Source organism: Bidens hawaiensis, unplaced genomic scaffold (assembly GCF_021521415.1).
Source record: "Bidens hawaiensis isolate Kalapana, Puna unplaced genomic scaffold, B.hawaiensis_p1.1 tig00002553_1, whole genome shotgun sequence".
Classification (NCBI taxonomy): domain Eukaryota; kingdom Viridiplantae; phylum Streptophyta; class Magnoliopsida; order Asterales; family Asteraceae; genus Bidens; species Bidens hawaiensis.
Genome location: NW_027491139.1, coordinates 1,997,226 through 2,023,130, shown reverse-complemented (window position 1 = coordinate 2,023,130; position 25,905 = coordinate 1,997,226). Strand labels below are relative to the sequence as shown.

Below are 25,905 nucleotides of genomic sequence, written 5' to 3'. Positions count from 1 at the left end.
ACTTATGATTGTTAGGAATCTGATAACAACCAAAATGTCCAAATCGATTCATCAAAATACGTTAGATTACTTTCATACCAACATCTTTGGTATCATACTAAACATAGCAATATTTAGAGTATATTTTAAAACGATAATTCTCTTTTTGCAGCCTGACCCGACCCAACCTACATAGTTATATTGAAAACTACTTGTCAAATTGATGCATAAGTTGCATACCATGTTTCTCAAAAGAAGACTAATTAAGCATATCCCTATAAAGTATTATTTCTCATATGAATAAGGGAAGATATGAATTCCAGCATCCAGAAACATACCATCAAATTTATTACACAAAACAAACATCAGCATATAGTCTTTGCAAATAATCATCTTTTCTTTTTTTGGTTACCAGTACTTTAATTCATACAACAATGATGCACCGTTGACCTCCGTTTGCTCAGTCAAGCCAGAAGCAATAACCACTGCAGTAGCCATCAGAGTCTGCAATAATAGAGAAATAACCACCAAGCTAGTTACATTTTTCTATAAATAATTTCTTTACCCTAACATTTCACATGTGCCATGCAAATCAAGCCAAACCTAAGACATGCTGCTTTCATTAATATGTACTAGTTGTTGGTACAAAAGCTTATTCACTATCAACTTCTCTTTTCAAAACAACCTTTTCAAGTTCACAGCCATTCTGTCAAAAAGTTACAAATTTGTTCAATATTGTAATCATTACAGAAAATAAGTATTGGACTATGAGTCCAATCAAATTATAACTATTTGAGGATTTGGAAATGTATCAAACTGTCATCAAGAAGAATACAAGTATTGGCCTATATATGAGTCCAATTAATTTATTACTATTTGAGGATTAGGAATCAAATGTATCAAACTTGTATTCTTCTTGATGACAACCATTTTTTTTTTCAAATTTGCAGCGCGTTAATCCATTCATAAATGTTCATATATACAATAATAGCCAACTAATATGTTACCATTGCAAGGAGTCTCATTACGCCATATGGACTATATGAGTACCGTAAACAAAACTTCCTTCTACTAATAATAAGTCACAACACAATTCGCATGCAAACTTATATTAGTTATAGCAGTAGACATAGCTTCTTTAGAGAGTAAAAGAAGTAGACGGCGTATGGTTTATTACAACTGATAGGAAAGGGAAAACATCTTAAAAGAGCAAACTAAAATTACCTATATATCTCCAAGATCTACTGCAGGCATAGGTGAAACCAAACTCTCAACCAAAGTACAAGCTTCACGAACTCCAAATTCTAAGCCCTGAATTTCTGAATATGAACTGTTCTTGTAATCATACACAATAATAATCCCAAACTCGAATTTCAGCAAACATTTTCCATCACTTGAAATACACAAAGGCATAAGAAACGGTTCCATCCAAGGATCAGTCGAATACGGGATGGAAACCAACTTAGTCCAAGAATCTTTCACTCCATAAACCTTCATCACCCATACATCCGCACGAATTCCGCGGTAATCACAAAGCACACATAACCATTCTTTCAAAGACCCCAATGCCAAATCCTTATCACCTTCCTCATACACAGGCTGCAAAACTTCCCCATAAGTCTCTTTTGCTAAATCCAAAGAAACTATTAACCACGAATAAGATGACGATCCATCATCTTTACTAGCCACCCAGTGAAGAGCCCCATTACAGAATTTACCAAAACCATCATAGAATGAATAACGGTGAGGACAAACACCAATGTTCTTCCAATTTCCACTTTTCAACGAGTATATCTTAACAAAGGTTTCACGCTTATCTTTATTATTAAAAGACAATTCAACAACTTTGTAATCACCAGTAGACTCTTGGTACCCAAAACCAAGCCGCACATGCCAATCTGGGCGCGTATTAATATACCCACTGGGTGGCAATTGGTTTGCTTTTCTAGTACTAGGGTTCCAAATAAACCGAACGCCCATCTCAGCATCCATCATGCATAGCAATCCATTGCAAGAACCAACAATATAAACATAGTTTGGGAGTACTCTCAATGGATAATCAAGCTCTAAAAGACTTTTAATGGAATTGTCATACAGCAAATTATGAAGATTGCAGGCCTTAATTTTTAGTATTGGTTGACAGGTAACATTTTGAGAATACCGACTCATGTCGCAGCTTCTAGTGCTATAAATTAGTCGATGGCTATTAATGTTGGTAGCTGATGTAGCAAGATGAGACTTGACGAAATGAGGATCGGAAATTAAAGAGTACCATGACTTGCAAACTGACTTACACCTTAACACCGATTCAACCGGAAGCCTCAACAGAATTTCGACAATGATCTCTGTCAGAATCGTAAGAACAGATGGTTGAGGATCTTCTTCATCTTCAGATCGTTGATGCTTGTGCTCGAGTGCCATTTTCAGTGTCTGCTTACCGACCTAGGGTTTTCAGTAGTTGTCGGGGTATATATAGTCCTCATTTGTTTAGTTTATACTTTTTCATTTGTTTAGTTTATACTTTATAATATGCCCCTTGTAATTGGCTTGTTTGCATCTTTTAACAAAACATATATATCTGGGGTGGCAAAGAGTTATAAAATTTTTAACTTACTGATACTTTAAAATCATCATTGATGGATATATAAATAAAGCTTACATTTTTCCATTTCGGCATTAATCAACATTATGTAAAGTTGTTCATTTAAACATGGAAAAAAATATCATAGATGAGTATTAAATTAAAAAGACTTGTACAAATGGTTAACTTTGAAGAGGAGGATCGAAGCCATGATCCCTGTTATGATACCTAGCTTCTGTTGATGGATATTGAGAGAGAATAGAAGTGAATAGCTATAGTTCTTAATGAGTTCTCTACTCTTAAAGCATCCACAGCGGGGTGTGGAACCCAATGTTTAAATCTACGTGGTATACGGCAAACGAGGGGGTTACAAACTTCCTTGTTGTGAAACAATTAAAGTCTTTGAACCATGGTTTGTTTTTGCAGACTAGTGGTAGACAAGTGATGAGGACCACCTTCTCTCTCTATCACTCACATACACATATAGATATATTATATACATATATATTAATTATGTATTATTTTAATAAGGTTTGTTGAGGTTTATTGTGGAATAAAACTAGGGTTTTTGAGAAAAAAATGAAATATGACGTGAAGCTGATATGACTGTTTGTAAAATTTGTTGTTATAGATGCTCTTATGATCAATACTAATTATCAGCTATGATGATAGGTTATAAAAACGTTTTAATGAAATACGACTTAAAACATGTAAAAACATAAATAATAGAGTTTAGAAACTTGTCATCAAGTTCTAATGACATACTAGCCCTAAAAAACTTATTCATATAAAAAAGGTGTATTAATTTTTTAACCTATAAGTCACTTAATTCAATATAGAAATATTTTTTGATTTGGTTCTTCAAATCCAAATATTTGTATTAGTATCTAAAAAGTTCAAAAACAAAAATTTAATTATATGTAATCTCAATTAAGATCGTATATAAATGACTACATGTCAACATCGATACGTGTCGTATCCTTTCAAATCAGTTATGTGCACTAGATTCGATAGAATCATATAGACCATATGGTATAACAAAAAATGGTCATACGGTCGGAATCGGTTAATTTGTTAGTGTTCAAACTTCAAATTGTCATTTCTTTGTAAGTCAAAACCTTATATGTGCCATAAATTTGGTAATCGCACAACCCATTTGCCCATTTTCTCTGTCATAATGCCGACAAGTATGACACATTAGTGGTGACAAGACAAACTTTATGCATCTAACATGGTAATATAACAAAAGACGAGGGCTGTAATTGAAAATACATACCAAGCTTATCATCACTGTGGGCAAAGGATAGTGATCCCCCCCCCCCCCCTTTCATTTTTTGCCCACTAATATAAATGTAGCTGTTTTCGTAAAAAAAAAAATATTTACTGTAAATTTACTCGTTCGTCAATAACGTAAATACACCTATCTATTTTATATTAAATGTGATAAAAAGTTATACGATTATAAGACTGCATAATCTTCTCTTTTTTTCTCCAACTACGTCACTACATGGCTATCTTTTTAAAAATTAAACTTGAACTAGGCCCACTCCTCCCCTCTTCACACGCAACGGAGGCGTTACATATGTACTATAGGATGACCATTAAAATAAAATATACATGTAGCAATATCACATAGATTGATGCATCATTAAACAAGTTATAAGGAATTTATTTGCTTTCTTGGTAGATTTTCAGTAGTACAAGAACAAAATTATGACTTATAATTATCTTGGTGTTCGTGTGGATTTATGGGTAGTGAAGGCTTATGAAGTGAAGTTTATAACCCATAAATCTAGACGAACCACATGATAATTACAAAGCATACACAACTAGTCAACTATTCTTTCATATATTTATATGCAATTGCGAATTTTGGACAAAACACAAGGGGGGTGGGGTCCCAAAATTTCGTACAGACAAATATATTTACAATAAGTATAAAAAATTCGTAAGAATATTCGTAATTTACCCTATTAAAAAAACGGTGGTCAGTGTACCCCGGGCCACCAATATCCTCCAGGCTCCACCCACTAATATGTTGGAAAATGGAAATATTTTCAGACATACTATATTATGTTGGTTTGGGTCTGGTTCATGCAGAGTTGTAATTGATAAATGGTGATGGTTCAAAGTTTTAGAAGAGTATATATATATATATATATATATATATATATATATATATATATGTATATATATATATGTATATATATATATATGTATATATATATATATGTATATATATATATATGTATATATATATATATATATAAAGGCTCCAATACAAAAATTGGTTATCGTACATTACGTACGCGAGGCTTCCTATCGTTAATTACCAATTTGATTAATTTGATCGTGTAAGTTAACAGAAGGGTGTTTTTGTCTTTTTACATTACTTTTAAAAGTTAATCGCGCCAGTATATTAAAAGGTTTTTGCATATACCCTGTTTTATTCAATTTGATCTTTGTATCCAAAAACTGCTTAACAATTGGCAAGTTTTGTTATTCGATTAGCTTTGACGGTCTTCGTTTGATTTTAACGTCATGTATTATGATCATCAAAGTAAGTAATTCTAGGTTTAATTCTGATCAACTGTTATTTATTTAGCTGTATACTGTAGGTTTTAATCGACGGATAAATTAATTTTTTCGATTTCTAGGTTATTTTTCTATTGGATTGATGATCAATTTTTGTGTTTTATAGTTGTCAACTAATTGTGATTCGATTAGACTTCAAATTATGTGTTTTAATACCAAATCGTGTTTAGGATTGTTGTTTTTCTATTTAGAACGTATGAGAACGTATAGGTGGTTAGTAATTGTGATTCTGTTAGAACATATTTATAATGTATTTAGCTGTATACTGTAGGTTTTAATCAACCGATAAATTAATATTTTCGACTTTTAGATTATTTTTCTGTTGAAATTTATGATTGATATTGTGTTTTATAGTTGTCAAGTAATTGTGATTTGATTAGACTTCAAATTATGTGTTTTAATAGCAAATCGTGGATTGGATGGTTTGTTTTTTTTTATTTAGAATGTATGGGAACGTATAGTTGGTTTGGAATTTTGATTCGGTTAGAACATATTATAACCTATTAGAACGTATTCATTTATTTTTGATGTTTAATTATATTTTAAATTGTATCTATTTTCGTATGCATATTCAGATCCTTCATAATCTTGTTATACCGCAAGTTAATGCATCTTGTAAACCCGTAAAAGAAATGATTTTTGAATCTGTTGATCATGCATATGATTTCTATTGTGAATATGCAAAGAAAGCTGATTTTTGTGTTCGTAAAGGAGGTTCGTATATGAATGACGGTTTATTAAAGTCTAAATATTTTACCTGTTCGAAAGAAGATCATAAACCTGCAAACAGTTATGATTCTATGGCTGAAAAAGATGGTTCCAATAGACCGTATTATAAAATAAGGAAGAGACTAACAATTCGGTGTGGTTGTCGAGCTCAAATTTTTCTAAAATCTGATGACGGTTTGAGGTTTGAAATAAACGATTTTGTCGATGGACATAATCATGAACTGGTGGATGCAAAAGATATGCATTTTGTTCGATCAAATAGGAAGTTGACTCATGTACAACAAGATATTATATATGAGATGTCAACATTGAATTTGGTCCATGTTAAGGCGTTTAATATTATGAGGACGAAGTATGGAGGATTTGAGGAAGTTGGGGCTACAAAAGACAGTTGTAAGAATTTCAAACAGAGTTGAACTTGTTATATTGGGGAGTATGATGCTGAAATGGTTGTACAAAGATTAAGTGGGAAGAAAAACTGTTGTGATGGTTATTCGTTTGAGTATACTGTTAATACTAATGGTGAATTAGATCGTTTGTTTTGGGCAGATGAAAACTCAGAAAGAGATTGCTATTAGTCGGTCTGGGAAGAAATATAGGGAATGCAAAGTTTGTCATAAACAGGGTCATAACAGTCGAACTTGTCCTCAACTTCAACAAGATTAGTTTTTAGGGTTATTGTTTTGTTTATATTTTTTCTTTTTCTATACTTTTTATGTTTTATATTTCATGGAACGTGCAAGTTGCAATAATGGAACGTATAAGAACGTGTAAATAAACTGATACTAAACAGATTTTATATAAAACCAGTTGAAAAAATAGGTTACAAAAATAGATCACCACACCAAACCTATTCACAAATTTATTTTATTTCTACCACACCACACCACCACACCACACCGCACCACACCATCACCACACCACTACACCACACCAAACTCTAGTAGTTGTCGACGATCTCTTGGGCCCCTTCACGCTTGACTCTTTTGTTCACCGTCACTTTGTGAGCCGTTCTCTCCAGCACATCTTGAAGCTGACCATAGTATGAAGTTTGCTTCTCCAGGTAGGTTATAGCGTCTGTCTTGAACCTGCTATCTGGTTGCTTCATAACTTCTTGGTGAAGAGCATCTGTTTTTCTTGCTTCATCTATCACACGCCTTTTTGTATCTTCAAGTACTCGTAGCCTGTTGCAGTCTTTTTCAAGCTCAATATTGATTATTGCTCTGAAAATGCTTTTATCAGTAACATTTCCAGAATCCATTTTTTTTTTCAATTTTTTGTTGTGTGTTCCTTTTATAGACTTTTTTGATTTTTTGGTTGGTGAATGAAGTTATTACAATATTTACTTAATATCTGAACTGAGTATAATTATATCTAGGCATATTAACATTTTAGTAGGCATGATTGCATTGCCATTTTTTTCAAATTGAGTAGTTGAACGTATTAATGAAATTTGTAATTACTTTTTTCTTTGTATTTTAATTGTTTGGAGATTTAACATATATCATAATTAAACTAAAATCTGATGAAAAATTTTTAATTACATGCAGTTGTCATTTCAGTAGGGTTATTTTTGTGACCAATCTTTTTAATACTTGGTTTTAGAACGTATGGGAACGTTTTGATAATGTATAAGAACGTGTAAGTGATTTCTTTTGTGTCAGATATTTAAATTATTAAAGTACAAACGATTCACTTTTCCCAATAATTAATTTCCACTGTAGCTTATTTTGTGTTTATGTATCTTTATTATATCTATTTAATTACAACCACATCTTTCATCTTACCACACAAAAATCAGTACAAAAAGATATGGATTGTGAGGGTTCCTCTTCTTCATCAGCTAAGGATTTGTTATTGAAATAGATTCAAGCGCAAATCCTTGAAGATACAAAGAATCGGGATGCTTTACAACATCAGTTTATCATCACCGCTGGTGTAAACATGGATATGAAGGATGAAATAACAAAGTTTCTAACAAACATGCCTGGTAGTACTATTAACTATTTGTGTGCTTTGTTTTTGATTGACACGGCTAAAAAGGAAGTAGATGAGTTGAAAGAGTTGTGTAAGGCGATAAAACTTCTGAACTGCTCTATTGAATTGAAGACCGAGTTTCTTAAATCTATCATGTAATAAATGGATTTTAGGCTATGTGTTTCTTGTTACCCAAATAATTGTTGGCTGTTTATTTGTATTTGTTTGATAAAATGGCAAAACTAGTCCTTTATGTTTGCACATTTTTTCAATAGTTGTCCTTTAGAAAACTTAATAACAGAAAACATCCTTTATGTTCAAAAACTATATCATGTTACTTCCTTTGGCCCTAACTCAGTTAACTTTTCACATTAAATCCAGTCATGTGCAAGACACATGAGGGTAATTTTGTATATTGACATATTAACTTAATTCTTAGAAATTTATAATTAAACAATCTCTTTCTCTCTCCCTCTCTCTCTCTCTCACACACACATACTCCTCACCCTATCCCTAACATTAACGAACACCCGTTCCGGCCAACAGCTCGGAACCGACGACCACCAAATACAACAACTCCACTACCATATGACGGCAACCATATAAGTGAGTGTCGTCTTCAGCCGCCATTGTTAGAAATACGAGTGAACACGAGGAAGACAATCTGGCTGATGACTTTAGTAGGTCATACCCTTAGCGGCGGCTAGGGTTTCGAATCAGTTCACTATTCCGGCGACCACAAATAGCGATATTCAGTTCAGCGCTATTCCCGTCGTCTTTCTCCCTCTCTATAGAAAAGCCCCAAATGTGCAAGTCTTCTGTTTGTGTCCAACCCGCACTTCTAGGATTTCGAAATCTAGGGTGTATATGGAAGAAATACGTGTTTGGCCAATCATTATCGGTTTTTACTTACCTAACGACAGTGGTGAGCGGTGGCGGCGGTGGGTAACTGGTGGAGTTGGTGACTGTAACATCCCGAAATTTCAAAGGTAATATTAATTACATTACTTATTAATAGATGGGAAGTTTACTCGGGTTATCAGGGAATAAATAAAAGAATAGGAGTTGGTATGGGTCGGGCTAATGTCGGGTAATGGAAGTGGGTTATGGACTTGGGTTAATTGAGATAGGTTAAATGAGAATGGGATTTCAGGGATATAAATACCCCCAAAATCCCAAAATATCTCATTTTCTCACCAAACTCCCTAACACACACTCCTTACACCCTCAAAACACACACATTCTAACCGATCAAGATTCGGAGCCGAGACCCGAGGTTTTGTTGATAGATCTGCGTTGGTAAGGTAAGAACATATCCAACAAAGCTAATATTACTGAAAATGGTTAGGATTGGATGGGTTAAACCGGACCCGAACCCAAACTGCCCAAATCGGACCTCTAAAACGTCGATTTTAGGCCGATTTGATGGTTAGGGTTTGTAGGCGCCGATCATACGATTCCGTGGGTACCAAAATCGAGTTATTTGGCTAAGAAACGAAGGAGTTATGGGCAAACAGATCTGCAGCGCGACAACTTCGCCTTCATCTGGGCAACTTCGCCTTCAAGCGATGAACTTCGCCTGCAAGCTAAGTTCGCCTGATGAACTTCGCCTGCAAGCCAAGTTCGCCTGATAAGTTCGCCTGAAGCCAAGTTCGCCTGATGGCAACTTCGCCTAAATGGTAACTTCGCCTAAAAGCCAAGTTCGCCTAAGGTTTAACTTCGCCTGAAGCCAAGTTCGCCTAAGGTTTAACTTCGCCTGAAGCCAAGTTCGCCTGAGGTTTAACTTCGCCTAAAAGCCAAGTTCGCCTGAGGTTTAACTTCGCCTGAAGCCAAGTTCGCCTAAGGTTTAACTTCGCCTGAAGCCAAGTTCGCCTAAGGTTTAACTTCGCCTGAAGCTAAGTTCGCCCGAAGGGTTAACTTCGCCTAAAGCCAAGTTTGATTAGAAAATAAATTATAAAGCGATAAGTTAAAGTAAGCTAATACTAGGCCACCAGATTAGGTCAGGCGAGTATTGATACGTGTAACTTGTACAGTTAGCCGAGCTCAGTTAAAGAAGGGATTTACAGCTCTCAGAAAAAGAAGCAGTATTCAGGTGAGTTTCTAGCCCCATTCCTTGTTATGTTTTCGGGGCTGTGTGCATACTCGATGTGTTGTTAATACATTTATCCTAAGTGATAAGTGTATGTCATATGTGAAATGTGTGATAGATATGAATGATTGTTTGTCGGTACGCGAACGATCTTCGGATATTGCGCGTACTGTCAGGTTAAAAATAAAGGTACGAATATTATATATCGTAGATGTATGAATGTTCAAATGAATACTTGTCGGGGCGTGAACGATCTTCGGATATTGCACGTAACGACAAGGGGTATGGTTGTTAATGAATGAGGTAAAGAATGCCTAGAGTGTTCTTATGTTATAATGTAAGTATGTGTGTATAGGTACACGAATGGTATGTGATATGTGTGATATGTATGAATGATTGCTTGATGGTACGTGAACGATCTTCGGATATTGTACGTACTGTCAGGTTGTAACGTTATAAATATGGTAAGTATGATATGTATGTTTATGTATATGAACGTAATAAAGTTAATAAAAGAAGGAAATGACGGTTGTATGGTTGTATGGTTACGAAAAGGGTACCGAGCCCTAATAATACTCGAGGTAGGATGTATGGTTGTATGGTAATGAAGAGGGAATCGAACCCTACTAATATTCGAAAACCAAGGGACCAGACCCTTATAATATCTGTGATGTTAAGGACCAGACCCTTATAATATCTGTGATGTTAGGGACCAGACCCTTATAATATCTGTGATGTTAGGGACCAGACCCTTATAATATCTGTGATGTTAGGGACCAGACCCTTATAATATCTGTGATGTTAGGGACCAGACCCTTATAATATCTGTGATGATAGGGACCAGACCCTTATAATATCTGTGATGTTAGGGACCAGACCCTTATAATATCTGTGATGATAGGGACCAGACCCTTATAATATCTGTGATGTTAGGGAATCGAACCCTTCTAATATTCGAAAACTAGGGACCAGACCCTTATAATATCTGTGAGGTTATAGGGCGAAAGGCTCTTTAAAACGTATGATTATGAATGTAAAGAAAGTATGTAAGTAAGAAAGAAAGTATGTAAGTAAGAATGATGGTATGAGTACTTATGTGTGTATGAAAGAAAGTTATGAGGTTAAGTACGTATGTATGTAAGAAGGTATTGCATGATATTGTATGATTAACTAGAACTCACTCAGCGTAGCTGACTTTTAGTATGCACGCAGGTGAGCTGATTATAGAGTTAGCATGAGGATGACACACGGCATGGATTGAACGGCTGGCATCTGAAGAAAGAAGTAAAGATGTTTTAAATATAAAGTTTTGTGTTATGGTATCAAAGAAAAGATTTAATGTTTGGTAACAAATGATTGATGTTTTATATTCCGCGAAAAGTTTTAATAAACTCTGATTTGAAGAACTGTGTTTATGAGTAAATCCGACGCTAAAGTAGGGTCACCGGGTTCGGGGCCTTACAAGTTGGTATCAGAGCATAAGTTCGAGAGATTTAAGCATCATACATGCTTAGACTCGAACAGAAAATGGGATTTAAGTAAGAAAGGAAAGAAGATGCCAGTTCAAGAATGCCATGTGTCGCTCAAGCAAGATCAGTAAAGGTAAAGTGTATGATTAAATGATATATGTTAATGAGAAAGAAAGGATATGTGAACGATAGGGATAGGAATAATTGATTGTTTGATTTGACTAACTGCTTAAGTAGAACCAGCACAAATAGACTCATAAAGGGAAGTGTATAGGACACGGAAAGCAATGTGATCAGCTAGTCACAGCTGGCCACTGTTATTACCTGTTAGCCTTGCTATCCTTGTACTAGATAGTTCCTTGAGTGATGATGTTTGTGTTTTCCCTTAGAATACTAATGGCTGGAGCAAAAAGGTTTGTTGGTAAGGGAGGTCACACTGGACGTCCTCTTGGAATACGCGTTGTCCGAGAACCTTCTGAAGAACTAGTTACTACCACGAAAAAGGATAAAAGTGAAACTTTGCAAGGACCAAGCAGCAATGAAGGGTATCAGCTGGATCCTGTTACTCAATTTGCCATTTCTTACGCTGTGGCTGCTGCAGAGAAGAAATTTCGTACTGACAAGTCTGCCGAAAACCATGCAAGGGCCACTGAGAAGGCAGGAGGAGACGGAAAGAAGGGTGATGATTATAAGGGAGGAGCGAAAGGAACCAAAGGATCTGTAGATGTCGTGGAGTATGCGGGGAAGAAGATACTAAAGGTCGCGGGAAGGGAAACATGCAAAGTGTGCGGGAAGATGCACCTAGGAGAATGCAAGGCTGGTCCAAATCAGTGCTACCGATGTGGGAAGAAGGGACACATAACTCGTGATTGCACCGAGAACCAGAAATGTTATAAGTGTGGTAAGTCGAGTCACTTAGCTAGGGATTGTGGGGAGCAAGAACGGTGGGGGAAAAGAAGAAAAAGAACCCAACTCCAGAACCAGAGGAAGCCGATGAGGTGGATCCACGCAAAAAGAAGGCAAGGCAAGAGGGGTTCACTGCTTGTGAAAAATGTGGGAAGAGACACCCCGGAGAGTGCAGAAAGGGATTAGGTGTTTGCTACAGGTGTGGAAGAGCAGGACATTCCTCTGGGGAATGTGATGATTACCATAGGTGTCACAACTGTGGAGGACGTGGGCACCTAGCAAGGGATTGCAAGAAGCCAAAGGAAGGACATGAAGGAGAAAAGAAGGAGAAGAAATGGGCTACCTCTGCTAAGCGGTCTGGCGAGATGGTGACAACAACTGATGAGAGGAAGGCCAAGGTTGGGAACAAGGATGCGTGTAAGACATGTGGGCGAGTGCACCAGGGAGAATGTAAGACTGGGACAGACAGGTGCTATCGGTGTGGAAAGAGTGGGCATTATTCTCGAGAATGCCCTGATCGTCCAAAGTGCTTCAATTGCGGAAAAGCTGACCACATGGCTAGGGATTGCAAGGAATCAGGGGCGGTAGGTGCGAAAGGATGAAGACTTTGGGAAACTGCAGAGAGGAACACCTGATGAAGGAATAATTGCTCATGCAATGGTTTATTTAAATTACTTTTGCTTAAGAACTTGTTTTGTGTTAAGGTTTAAAACTTATGTTTATCTGGGGCGTGTAATTATTTTGAGTTTGGTTAAGAATGATTATTATGTTATGGTGAAATGTTGTTTTAAACAATAGTGTTAAAAGTACTAATCGAAACCCTTAGAAGGATGAGATGAGTCTTGGTGCATCGAGGGTCTCATGGACAAGCTACCTTAAATAGCTAAAACACATGACCACCATTCGATGGCTGTAAAGTCGGAAGTAGGAAGGGTAACTCAGAAAGCGAAAGCAATTCTATAAAACGTGTATATGTAAGAAGTTTTCCTTTTATAGGGAATAAGTTAGGTTTCGGGGACGAAACCTCTTTAAGGAGGGAAGACTTGTAACATCCCGAAATTTCAAAGGTAATATTAATTACATTACTTATTAATAGATGGGAAGTTTACTCGGGTTATCAGGGAATAAATAAAAGAATAGGAGTTGGTATGGGTCGGGCTAATGTCGGGTAATGGAAGTGGGTTATGGACTTGGGTTAATTGAGATAGGTTAAATGAGAATGGGATTTCAGGGATATAAATACCCCCAAAATCCCAAAATATCTCATTTTCTCACCAAACTCCCTAACACACACTCCTTACACCCTCAAAACACACACATTCTAACCGATCAAGATTCGGAGCCGAGACCCGAGGTTTTGTTGATAGATCTGCGTTGGTAAGGTAAGAACATATCCAACAAAGCTAATATTACTGAAAATGGTTAGGATTGGATGGGTTAAACCGTACCCGAACCCAAACTGCCCAAATCGGACCTCTAAAACGTCGATTTTAGGCCGATTTGATGGTTAGGGTTTGTAGGCGCCGATCATACGATTCCGTGGGTACCAAAATCGAGTTATTTGGCTAAGAAACGAAGGAGTTATGGGCAAACAGATCTGCAGCGCGACAACTTCGCCTTCATCTGGGCAACTTCGCCTTCAAGCGATGAACTTCGCCTGCAAGCTAAGTTCGCCTGATGAACTTCGCCTGCAAGCCAAGTTCGCCTGATAAGTTCGCCTGAAGCCAAGTTCGCCTGATGGCAACTTCGCCTAAATGGTAACTTCGCCTAAAAGCCAAGTTCGCCTAAGGTTTAACTTCGCCTGAAGCCAAGTTCGCCTAAGGTTTAACTTCGCCTGAAGCCAAGTTCGCCTGAGGTTTAACTTCGCCTAAAAGCCAAGTTCGCCTGAGGTTTAACTTCGCCTGAAGCCAAGTTCGCCTAAGGTTTAACTTCGCCTGAAGCCAAGTTCGCCTAAGGTTTAACTTCGCCTGAAGCTAAGTTCGCCCGAAGGGTTAACTTCGCCTAAAGCCAAGTTTGATTAGAAAATAAATTATAAAGCGATAAGTTAAAGTAAGCTAATACTAGGCCACCAGATTAGGTCAGGCGAGTATTGATACGTGTAACTTGTACAGTTAGCCGAGCTCAGTTAAAGAAGGGATTTACAGCTCTCAGAAAAAGAAGCAGTATTCAGGTGAGTTTCTAGCCCCATTCCTTGTTATGTTTTCGGGGCTGTGTGCATACTCGATGTGTTGTTAATACATTTATCCTAAGTGATAAGTGTATGTCATATGTGAAATGTGTGATAGATATGAATGATTGTTTGTCGGTACGCGAACGATCTTCGGATATTGCGCGTACTGTCAGGTTAAAAATAAAGGTACGAATATTATATATCGTAGATGTATGAATGTTCAAATGAATACTTGTCGGGGCGTGAACGATCTTCGGATATTGCACGTAACGACAAGGGGTATGGTTGTTAATGAATGAGGTAAAGAATGCCTAGAGTGTTCTTATGTTATAATGTAAGTATGTGTGTATAGGTACACGAATGGTATGTGATATGTGTGATATGTATGAATGATTGCTTGATGGTACGTGAACGATCTTCGGATATTGTACGTACTGTCAGGTTGTAACGTTATAAATATGGTAAGTATGATATGTATGTTTATGTATATGAACGTAATAAAGTTAATAAAAGAAGGAAATGACGGTTGTATGGTTGTATGGTTACGAAAAGGGTACCGAGCCCTAATAATACTCGAGGTAGGATGTATGGTTGTATGGTAATGAAGAGGGAATCGAACCCTACTAATATTCGAAAACCAAGGGACCAGACCCTTATAATATCTGTGATGTTAAGGACCAGACCCTTATAATATCTGTGATGTTAGGGACCAGACCCTTATAATATCTGTGATGTTAGGGACCAGACCCTTATAATATCTGTGATGTTAGGGACCAGACCCTTATAATATCTGTGATGTTAGGGACCAGACCCTTATAATATCTGTGATGATAGGGACCAGACCCTTATAATATCTGTGATGTTAGGGACCAGACCCTTATAATATCTGTGATGATAGGGACCAGACCCTTATAATATCTGTGATGTTAGGGAATCGAACCCTTCTAATATTCGAAAACTAGGGACCAGACCCTTATAATATCTGTGAGGTTATAGGGCGAAAGGCTCTTTAAAACGTATGATTATGAATGTAAAGAAAGTATGTAAGTAAGAAAGAAAGTATGTAAGTAAGAATGATGGTATGAGTACTTATGTGTGTATGAAAGAAAGTTATGAGGTTAAGTACGTATGTATGTAAGAAGGTATTGCATGATATTGTATGATTAACTAGAACTCACTCAGCGTAGCTGACTTTTAGTATGCACGCAGGTGAGCTGATTATAGAGTTAGCATGAGGATGACACACGGCATGGATTGAACGGCTGGCATCTGAAGAAAGAAGTAAAGATGTTTTAAATATAAAGTTTTGTGTTATGGTATCAAAGAAAAGATTTAATGTTTGGTAACAAATGATTGATGTTTTATATTCCGCGAAAAGTTTTAATAAACTCTGATTTGAAGAACTGTGTTTATGAGTAAATCCGACGCTAAAGTAGGGTCACCGGGTTCGGGGCCTTACAGTGACCTAATTTGACAATTGACACATCCCTAATCTTTTATTTCATAATTTGTTTCACTTAGATTTGTTAATCAAGGATTTTATGTGTTGAAATTGGGAGTTAATAGGTTTGGGAGTATGAGGATTAAGAGATGGTGGTTGGTGGTGTAAGACAAGGAGGGGGATGGATACAGTAGAGACTAAAGAGAGGGGATGGAGAGAGAGAGAGAGAGTAGAGAGAGAGAGACGGGAGATAAAGTGAAAGATAGGTGGGTTTTGTTGGTGGTGGTGGGAGGTTGGATGGGATGATGATGATGGGTGGTGGCTGGTGTTTGGTTGTGGTGGGTTATGGTTATTTGGGGAAGAAGATGAGGGGGTAAAAAGAAAAAAACTTTTATTTATTTAAAGCCAAAAATTTTAAGTCAAATACACATAAAACCCCTGAGAGGATAAAAAGACAAAACTGCCCTCACATGAGGTGCACGTAACTGGATTTAACGAGAAAAACTAACACACGTTAGTGAAAATGACGAACCGTGCAACGTTTTTTAAACACAAAGGATGTTTTCTGTTATTAAGTTTGCTAAAGGACGACTATTGAAAAACCGTGCAAACATAAAGGACGTCTTTTGCCATTTTTGTCTATTTGTTTTATGTTTTATGTTTTATGTGGTTTTGATAACATTTCTATGTGTGTTTATGTTATTTGGTATTTTGATGTGTTTACTTTTTGATGAATAACTCTATGTTCTCTTATAAACAATTAAGCAAAAATAAGATATGTTAACTAGAACGTATAAGCAAAATACAATAACTCTACGTTATCTTATAAACAATTAACCTAGAACGTATAAGCAATTATTGCAATAACTGAGAACGTATAAGCCAAATCTAATAAAACTCCATCATATTTCCATACAAGGTCTGTTAACTTCAACGTACGACCAAAATCTAACCAGAACGTATTAGCAAAATAAAGGTCACTTCCATACAAACATAATAAAGGTAAGTTTCTATTTATCTTGCCTCTCATCAATTTTAGCAGTTAAAATTTTATTACTGAACAGTTTTTTCTCAGGTAATGCATCATATTCCTTTTCCAGACTAACTAAATCTGATTTGGCTTTGTTGATATCGGATAGTAACACCTTTGACAAGTATTTTATCCTTAAATCGTTTAATTGTCGTTTTTGCCTTGGACACTCTTTACAAAATCCGCATGTCCACGGATAATTCCCTTTGTAAGTTTCCATGTGTCTTATAGCGAAGACACCACAATCGAGTTCATTGTTTGTTGTTCTTCAATCCATTTGCAGTCTCTTGATATATCTCCAACCTCGGCGCAATCGGGTGCTTCTTTCTCGATAAGTACATGCAAAAAATATCCCTCTACGGGCAATCAAACGTATTAAATTTTTTTTTTATATATCATTTAAATCAGTTTTACAGAATGTTTAAATGTTTACCAGTTTTTCTAGGACACCCTTATATCTTACTTCTAAAGATTTTTTTGTGACATCTGCTTTTTCTTGAGCTGATTTAAAGCGAGCAGTTTTTGATATATCGCCGTTAGCCATGTTGTCAATCAACTCAATTGTACCTGTTTTTAAATTGAAAACAACCACATAGAAATGGTATTCATGAAGTACTTGCACAACAAACAGTGTAACTGGGTCGAGTGACTTGAATTTATGCAAAGCCATTATCTTGTCAAGGTTGTCTGTGAAAACTTCCAGTATTTTATATTCGCTGACGTTAGCTCCCTTCAAATAGTAATCACTTGGCTTCATGTATCAAAAAGAAAATTTGATATAATTAATATGTGTATACATTTTTGTTAACGTATAATTAAACGTGTAATACTTACTATAAGCGTTGATGTAGCAAAAAATCTTAACAGGGATAATTTTTCATCTCTCTTCTTCTCTTCATGGTTCAACAACTCTGTGTAAATGTCCATAGCACCAGCCAAGATGTATATATCCTCACAAAAGCATTCAAACACAAATTTGAAAGCAATGACGGATTCTGACTTGTAAATCACTTCAGATTCATGTTTATCAGAAAGATCACCAATAACAAACCGTGAAACAATCCGCTAATCTATTGTTATTTTTTCAGTCATTCCAATTTCCCGGTTCAGATAAGGTGATTTCAATGTCGGTGCTAGTCTTTTTTCTCTTTCTTCTCGCTGTAGTTTATCTATTTTATGATAACTTGCAGATGGTGTAGCAGATGTAGCAACAAGGGGCAATTTTTGATTTAGATTCAGGAGTTCTAAGTTCTGTTGATTGATTGAAAAACGGAGTTTTCACTATCACTGAATCCAAATCTTCACTGTCATATTCATAGTTTTTTCAACATTAACATCAACCATCCCTATAATACAACTAAGTTAGAATATACATTTTTTTTGTTTTTGTGTGTTTTTTGTGATTGTATATATAAAATTTTTTAATACCTTGAGTAGAGTTGTTGATAATTTCTTTGTCACCAATTTCTGCATTCAATTCTTCTACTTCTGTAACTACATACAATTTTTTGTTAGTATATTTTTTAAATAATATTTTAAAACAACAGGTTTTTTAATTAATTACCTCGAATGGGTTCTTCCGTTTGTCTTTCAGCATTTTCTTGTGTTGATTTACATTGACTAAATCTCTTTTCTTCATTCATTTCTTCAATTTCTGTCACTGCAAATTATTTTTATAAGTTATTTTACTTTAAATGTACAATAATCAATAGTTTTTTAAAATAATTGGTATTTTTTACCTTCAATTCCCCCTTGCCCTTTGGTTACTTCAATTTGATTCTCAACATCAATTAATACCTCATCTTTGTGATTTAAAATACCTTATAAATAAAAAAAATTAAAATGTAGAGATGTAGAACGTATAAAAACGTACAAAGCAGGGTTCTTACCATCTTTCTCATTTGTTACATTGCCATCTTTCTTAACATTCTCAACATCATTTAATACCTCATCTTTTTCATTTGTTACATTGCCTTGATTCTGAACATCTTTCTCACGGTCAAGGCTCATTTTTTCGATGCTCACATCATCTTTGTCATTTACACAAATAATAAATATAAAAATTTTGAGCATAACGTATAAGAAAGTACATACGAGTAGAACGTATATGAACGTATTAAGAAGATGGTATTTTATACCTTGAATTCCCCCCTTGCTTCTTGGTTACCTCATGGGCTTTGCTGACATCATTGTCTCCCTTGTTGGCACCCATGAATCCACACCACAGTTGCTTTGACTTATTGAAAGATCAACAACTGCTACTATAATTTTATACAGAGGTTATGGTTAGGTATTGTAGTATACAATTAAGGTTTGGTTATGTATTGTAGTATACAATTAAGGGAAACAAATGGTGTTTACCTAATTCATTTAGTCCTCCTCCTTCAGATTAAGATCCAAATGGTGTTTCTTTGGAACAACGGTTTTGCACAACACCTGTCAAATAACCATATGTTTGTTCCATGTCTTTTTTACCTCTCTTTACCAACTCATTGATTTTAGAGACAATTTTATCAAATTCCTCTAATTTTGTGTCCATTTCATTGTTCAAATTCTGTAATATATATTTTCGTTAATATTTTTTATAAGGAAATGTTTTATATGTTTTAGAACTGTTACATGTTCTTCTTCGGTGAAAGGTTCTTTAGGCATATATGCAGACAATCCAGACAACTACGGTTGGGTAGAGTAGTAGTCTATTATTTCTTGAGTTGTTGTCCCTATAGGCATCATCCAATTTTCTTCAACATTTTTTTCATTTTTTTCTTTGTTGTCAGTTTTAATTTTTCCTTCTTCATCTTGATGATTTTCCACTCTTGTTGCATGTTCAGTCACTTAATGATTGTTAATTTATTTTTCGTTGCAAGCTCCAGTGATCAGCATAACCTTATCTTTTTCAATTTGTTCAATATTTGAAGGACCATCATCAACTGTTTTGGTATTTTTTTTTCAAAGTTTAAAATTAATATTGCATCAGTAGTCCTATTTTTAACATTAGAAAGTAATAGTTACTTACCATGATCATTTTCCAATATTTCATTCTCCTTTCCAGCATCAATGATCATCAGAGCATTATCCACATCAGTCACATTTTTTCCCACTAATTGAAAATGGCTTGTTCTACCTTCACTCACTTGTTCATTGTTTATTTCTTTCTGTAAGGCCACGTTACCGGTGCCTCACATTTGGACGTTGGATTTACTCATAAACATGGTTCTAATATCAGAGTTACTTAAAACATTCGCGGAAACGTTAACTTCGATCATTCGTTACAAAACATTTAATCATTTCCTTAAAACCATAACATAAAACATCGTATTCAAAACATCATTTCTTCCATCTCCAGATACCAGCCGTTCAATCCATGCCATGTCATTCTCATGCCAGCTCAATAAACATATATACCTGCATGCATACTAAAAGTCAGCTACGCTGAGTGAGTTCTAGTTAATCAGGCAACAATACATTCACATTCTTACTTATATACGTATCCGTAGATACATATTATATACTTAACCTATTCATCGTTCTTCCATACACATACTTTCATTCTTTCGTACTTTATTTCTTTAACATACACAATACACACGCAACAAACCCTACATTATAAAAAGCATTTCGCCCTACATACCTCGGATATTATTAGGGTCCGGTCACCCTCCATCCTCGGATATTATTAGGGTCCGGTCACCCTCCATCCTCGGATATTATAAGGGTCCGGTCACCCTTCATCCTCGGATATTATTAGGGTCCGGTCTCCCTTTGTTTCGTACTACTATAACATACCTGTCATTTACATACTTTCCTTGACAATACGTGCAATCTCCGAAGAGCGTTCACGTACCAGCAACATATCATACTTACATCATACTTAATCATTCATACATCAGTTATACATCATATATATTCATACATACAACATTCATACGTCATATATATTAATCATATCATTAACTACCACCTGACGGTCCATGCAATATCCGAAGATCGTTCATGCACCGTCAATCAATCATCATACATAATTCATACAGGGCATACACTTACCACTTAAGGTAAGTGTATTAACTATCACATCGAGTATGCACATAGCCCCGAATACATAACAAGGAAGTGGGGCTAGAAACTCACCTGATCTCGGTTGCGTCCGCCGTTAAGGTTATTCCCTTCCTTTGTTGTGCGCGACTAACTTTTTGATAGATACAATATTAAATATTGTTCTAGCCCTTCTTACTGCTTACTTAACTAATCTTAAGTGTCTAAGCAGATGTTACTCCATTGAGTCATTACCCGGTTAGTTAATCGTTACACGCTAACCTTTAATGGTATCTTTCACAAATTAGTAAAGTCTAGGGGCTAATATGTAATTAAACCATTCTATGTCAAGTCCAGGGGCCATTCTGTAATTATTTCAAAGTCTAATTCGTTATTCAGAGTACAGCCTGGTTCGTTATCTAACATAGTGAATCGGTGAATAACGAATCACCTAATTCGTTATCTTAACGTAACAAATTGGTGAGTAGCGAATCTCCTGATTCGTTATCTTGGCATAACGAACTGGATGAGTAACGAATCACTTGATTCGTCATCTTAACATAGCGAACTGGCTTTCTATAACAAACTTACTTTAACGAATGATCATCACGAACTGCTTAACGCATTGAAGCTAGTTCGTTACTCTTCCTTAGCGAATTGACATAACGGATTGACACGCGAATTGCTTAACGAACGAGGCTAGTTCTTTAATGTTCCGTAACGAATTAGGGTTAGGGTTCGTCAGGTGTCAGATGTCACATCAGAACATTCCTTGATGTGACTTAACCTCCGGCGCCGCCTTTCCGGCGCCGCACTTGCCGGAATAACGGGATCTCGCCGGAAAAGCGAGATCTCGCTTGTTTTACCACCATTTTACATTCGTTATCGACCTACCATCAAGAATCAACCTTATTCTAGCATAAAGCTTGAACCTTTATGGCTAAAACGTTCAAAACTAGATCTAGGGTTCATTTAAACGAGCCGTTCATAACCATGAGTTCGTTAAGTCCATTTTAATCTTCAAGTTTGCAACTTTAAGATTTGTCTAGACCCGATCTATCATCCTACCAATTTTCATGTAAATCCGTTCATGAAAAGTAAACCTTTTTAACAAAAACGTACCTTTGAGGTTTTTGTATGAAATCACTCGAGATGCTCAAAACCATATCAAACAAACTCCGATTCGAGTGATTCAAGTGGCCACGGAACCGTCTTGTCCCGATCTACAAATCCATCAGCTCAACTTCGCTGGAAACGGCCGCTACAGTCGCCCAAATAGTGGAACAGTGGCCGTAAATCTTCATGTTGAGCTGATACGGTTTTGCTAATTAAAAGCGTACTTCCCGACCTCTGATCGAAGGTCTAATAGGTGGGAATATTCATTTATATACCGTGAATACTCAGTTAAAATTTGAGACCGATCCGACGGCTAGATCTCCGGGAATCTTTGTGTCTTTGTGGGTAGTTTTCTCAAAAACGGGAATTGGGTTAAGTGTGTGTTTTGATGGTGTAGGCTATGGTGTAGAGATGTATGAAAATGGAAAGGATTAGGGTTTTAAGGGGTATTTATACTCCCTTAAGCCCATGGGCCTTAGGCCCATCTTTCCTTTTTGGTCCATAATTAATTACATCTAACTAGTCTACTTATCCTTCCATCTTTATTATTTTATCATTTTTCTATTAACTCAAGTAAACTTTTCCGTCTTGAATAAATAATATATTAATTATTTATTCTTGTAAATTTCATGATGTTACAAGTCTACCCTCCTAATTATAAGAGGTTTCATCTTCGAAACCTGCTTAGTCTCTGTAAAAGGAATACTTCCTGTATTCACATTCTTTCTTGAACCGGCTTAGCTTCCTAACTTACCGGTTTATCCTTTGTCCCACATTCATCGAGTGATGTTAATTAGTTTTAGCTTTCTAGGTAGCTTGTTCTTGAAGTCCTTAATGATACGTTTCCTTATTCAGACTTTGTTAGTGCATATCACTTCCATAAGTATGGTCTCCTCCCTTATCCTTTAAATTAGCACTGAATGACCATTCCGTCCAATTAGAACCGGTAGCAAATATATTGCTTTGCAATACATTCAAAACATATTAATTCCAAAAAAAGGAAACCCTCCCAGTTTCTCCTTAAGGGTTACTTCTTAAAATCCCTTTGTCTATTCCTTGAGAGAGAACACTTCTTGCAATTCTTGAGCGCTTCCATTGCATAACTTGTCGGGGAACTCCTTAAGTCACCACTTGTACCTTCTTTCATTCTCAGCTCTGCATCAGCATGTAAGGTTCATGAGTTATAGCTGTCCAATGTAGCTTGATCATGAAGTCCATGATGATACATCTCCCTCTTTCTTGACTAATCAAGGCTCACGTTGTCCTATGAATCCATTGTTGTTTGCCGTTGCATATATGGTTCCTAATCTATCGTAACCAATTACCTTAACCGACTTCCTTTCCGGTATGTCTGACCTTCTTTTATAATACCATTCTATCCTTTACGTTCCAGAGGACTTCCCTTCCATATTCACATGATTATCAATTACTCATTAATCATTTGTGCCAAGACTCGTCTAAACCATATCTACGCTTTCCTTGCATGTATTTCCACCTTTTGTCCCTGGTTTCTAGCATCCTCTTGCGGTGTGACTGTCGACTCCACATTCGTAACACTTGGGGTGTTCTTATCTGTGTAGGCAAAGTATCATGTCTATCCACAGCTGTCACATACCATGGACTCATCTTCATCTAACTTCTACCAAAGCGTTTCACTTTCACTAGTATCTACCTTCATTGTAATTGACATCTTTCTTTTTTTGATGCTTCGATGAAAACCGAGTATCTAGACTTATAACCTTCATCTAGGATTTGGCCTCGAAGATATCCATGACATGAAATCCTCAGCCGACCAAATCTGATTTTCACATCATAAGTATTATCTTTCAACTCTATGTGTAACTAGAGAATTCATTTCTTTTTGTTTTCATCTTGATCTCATCCTTTATAACTTTTAACTGTGTCTCATGGATCTCGCTAATGCAATCCGAAGTACTAACTAATTTATACTACTTAAATGTCGTGATATCTTCTCCACATTTTTGCCGTCAACAACTATATTAGCCTCACCAGGATAATACTTGATTCCACAATCATAATCCTTTATCAGCCTCACTCATCTTCTTGCCTCGTATTCCGTTCCTTCTGCTTCTTATGACATGCCCTATTCATACAATTATTCTTCTTGCCTCGTATTCCGTTCCTTCTGCTTCTTCTTGCCTCGTATTCCGTTCCTTCTGCTTCAATGGTACACCTTGAAAACTTAGCATACAATTATTCTTCCTTCAGGGTTTCCAACACTTTTCTCAAGTGTTCAGCATGGTCGGACTTATCCCTTGAATAATCAAAACTATTGTCTGTGAAGGCAACGACATATTTGTCCTAGTATCGGATGACATGCCCTATTCATCATAACCATAAATGCTGCTTGAGCATTCGTCTATCCAAACGATATCACGAGAAACTCGTAGTATTCATGTCGCGTCTGAAATGTTGTCTTAGGGATGTCTGTTTCTTTCATTTTCAACTAATGATAGCCTGCTCTGAGGTCTATTTGCGAGGACCAACTCACACCTTGCATTTGATCAAACAAACTATCCATTTGTGGCAATACCTACTCCTCACAGTAAGCTTGTTCAACTCGTAGAAATCTATACACATTCTCATACTTCCCTGTTTTTCCTTAATGAACATCGCCGGTACACCACGTAGGGAAATACTCGGCGTAGAACACCTTCGTCGAGGAGTTCTTGTAGTCGCGACATTAACTCTTTCATCTTGGACGGAACCAGACGGTAAGGTGCTTTCGTGATGGGCTGTGCTCCTGGTATTAACTCTATCTGGAATCCTACCTTTCGCTCCATTGGTAACCCCGAAAGGTCCTCTGGGAACACTTCTGGTTAGTTACACACTAAAGGAACCATCTTTCCTTTCTTTTGTGTCGGCTGTAGCTTTGACAACATACGGCAGGTAGACACTGCACCCTCACCTTGACAAACCTTCAGCTTTTATCATCGGAATGACGTTAAGCCTTGAACTTTCCTTAATACCATAAACCATCACTGTACCGCCATCCAAAGACTTAAACCTTATCAACTTACTCTTACATTCTATACAAGCTTTAAACTCAAAAGTCAAATCCATTCCCAAATGAGATCGAACTCTCTTAAGGTCAATCATAAAGAGTAGCAAGGAACTCACATCCCTCTAGTTCTACCTTACAATTCTTAACCATTCTCATACTTTAACGAAAGTATCGCTAGTGGTCTCTTCCATAAAGTCTCAGGTACACAACTACATTCTTCTTAGCATCTTCTTTCATAATCGCTACATTATGTAGCCTCGTCCTTTCATTGCTTTTCAATTAGAATGCCTTGACATTCACCCGTCCTTCTCGATCATCTCTGCTTTATCATCATTCGCTTCGTTACTCACGATCCCAGCAAGTTCCTTTATGGAGTTAACTATTGCAGACATATTGCCTGTCTTTACTCATTCTAGTTGGCTTATCTCTGTTTCTTTCATGCTACTTCCATTTGGACTTCACAGTTCGGGCTACCTTTGATGCTTCGGCGAACATTGTTGGCATTGTAGTGCAAAAAATTTGAGCAACTCCCTTGGTGTATATTATTACAAGCTCCAGGCGTGATCCTTCTTCTTTACTTCCTAAAGTCGAAGTCCTATTGCTTTCGTATATTACTTTGTCACACCTTCTTCAACATGTGTCTGGTTAGCACGTGTCTTACCACAGCTTCCAGTACGACCTCTTCGCGCTCGTCCCTTTTGTAGCAGTCATCTATCTTATCTCTAGGAAACACAAATGTTATCACTCTAGGAGTTATTTAGCACAT

The 25,905-nt window shown here is 36.5% G+C and overlaps 2 protein-coding genes across 2 annotated transcripts; one reads left to right on the top strand and one right to left on the bottom strand.

The window, feature by feature from the left end:
* Window positions 1-1,203: 1,203 nt before the first annotated feature.
* Window positions 1,204-2,418, bottom strand: LOC143620277 (F-box/kelch-repeat protein At3g23880-like). The gene has a single exon (XM_077091989.1). The coding sequence runs from the start codon at window positions 2,398-2,400 to the stop codon at window positions 1,204-1,206; it is 1,197 nt and encodes a 398-aa protein (XP_076948104.1). The 5' UTR covers window positions 2,401-2,418.
* A 3,369-nt stretch (window positions 2,419-5,787) lies between these two features.
* Window positions 5,788-6,300, top strand: LOC143620276 (protein FAR1-RELATED SEQUENCE 5-like). The gene has a single exon (XM_077091988.1). The coding sequence runs from the start codon at window positions 5,788-5,790 to the stop codon at window positions 6,298-6,300; it is 513 nt and encodes a 170-aa protein (XP_076948103.1).
* The last annotated feature ends 19,605 nt before the right edge of the window (window positions 6,301-25,905 follow it).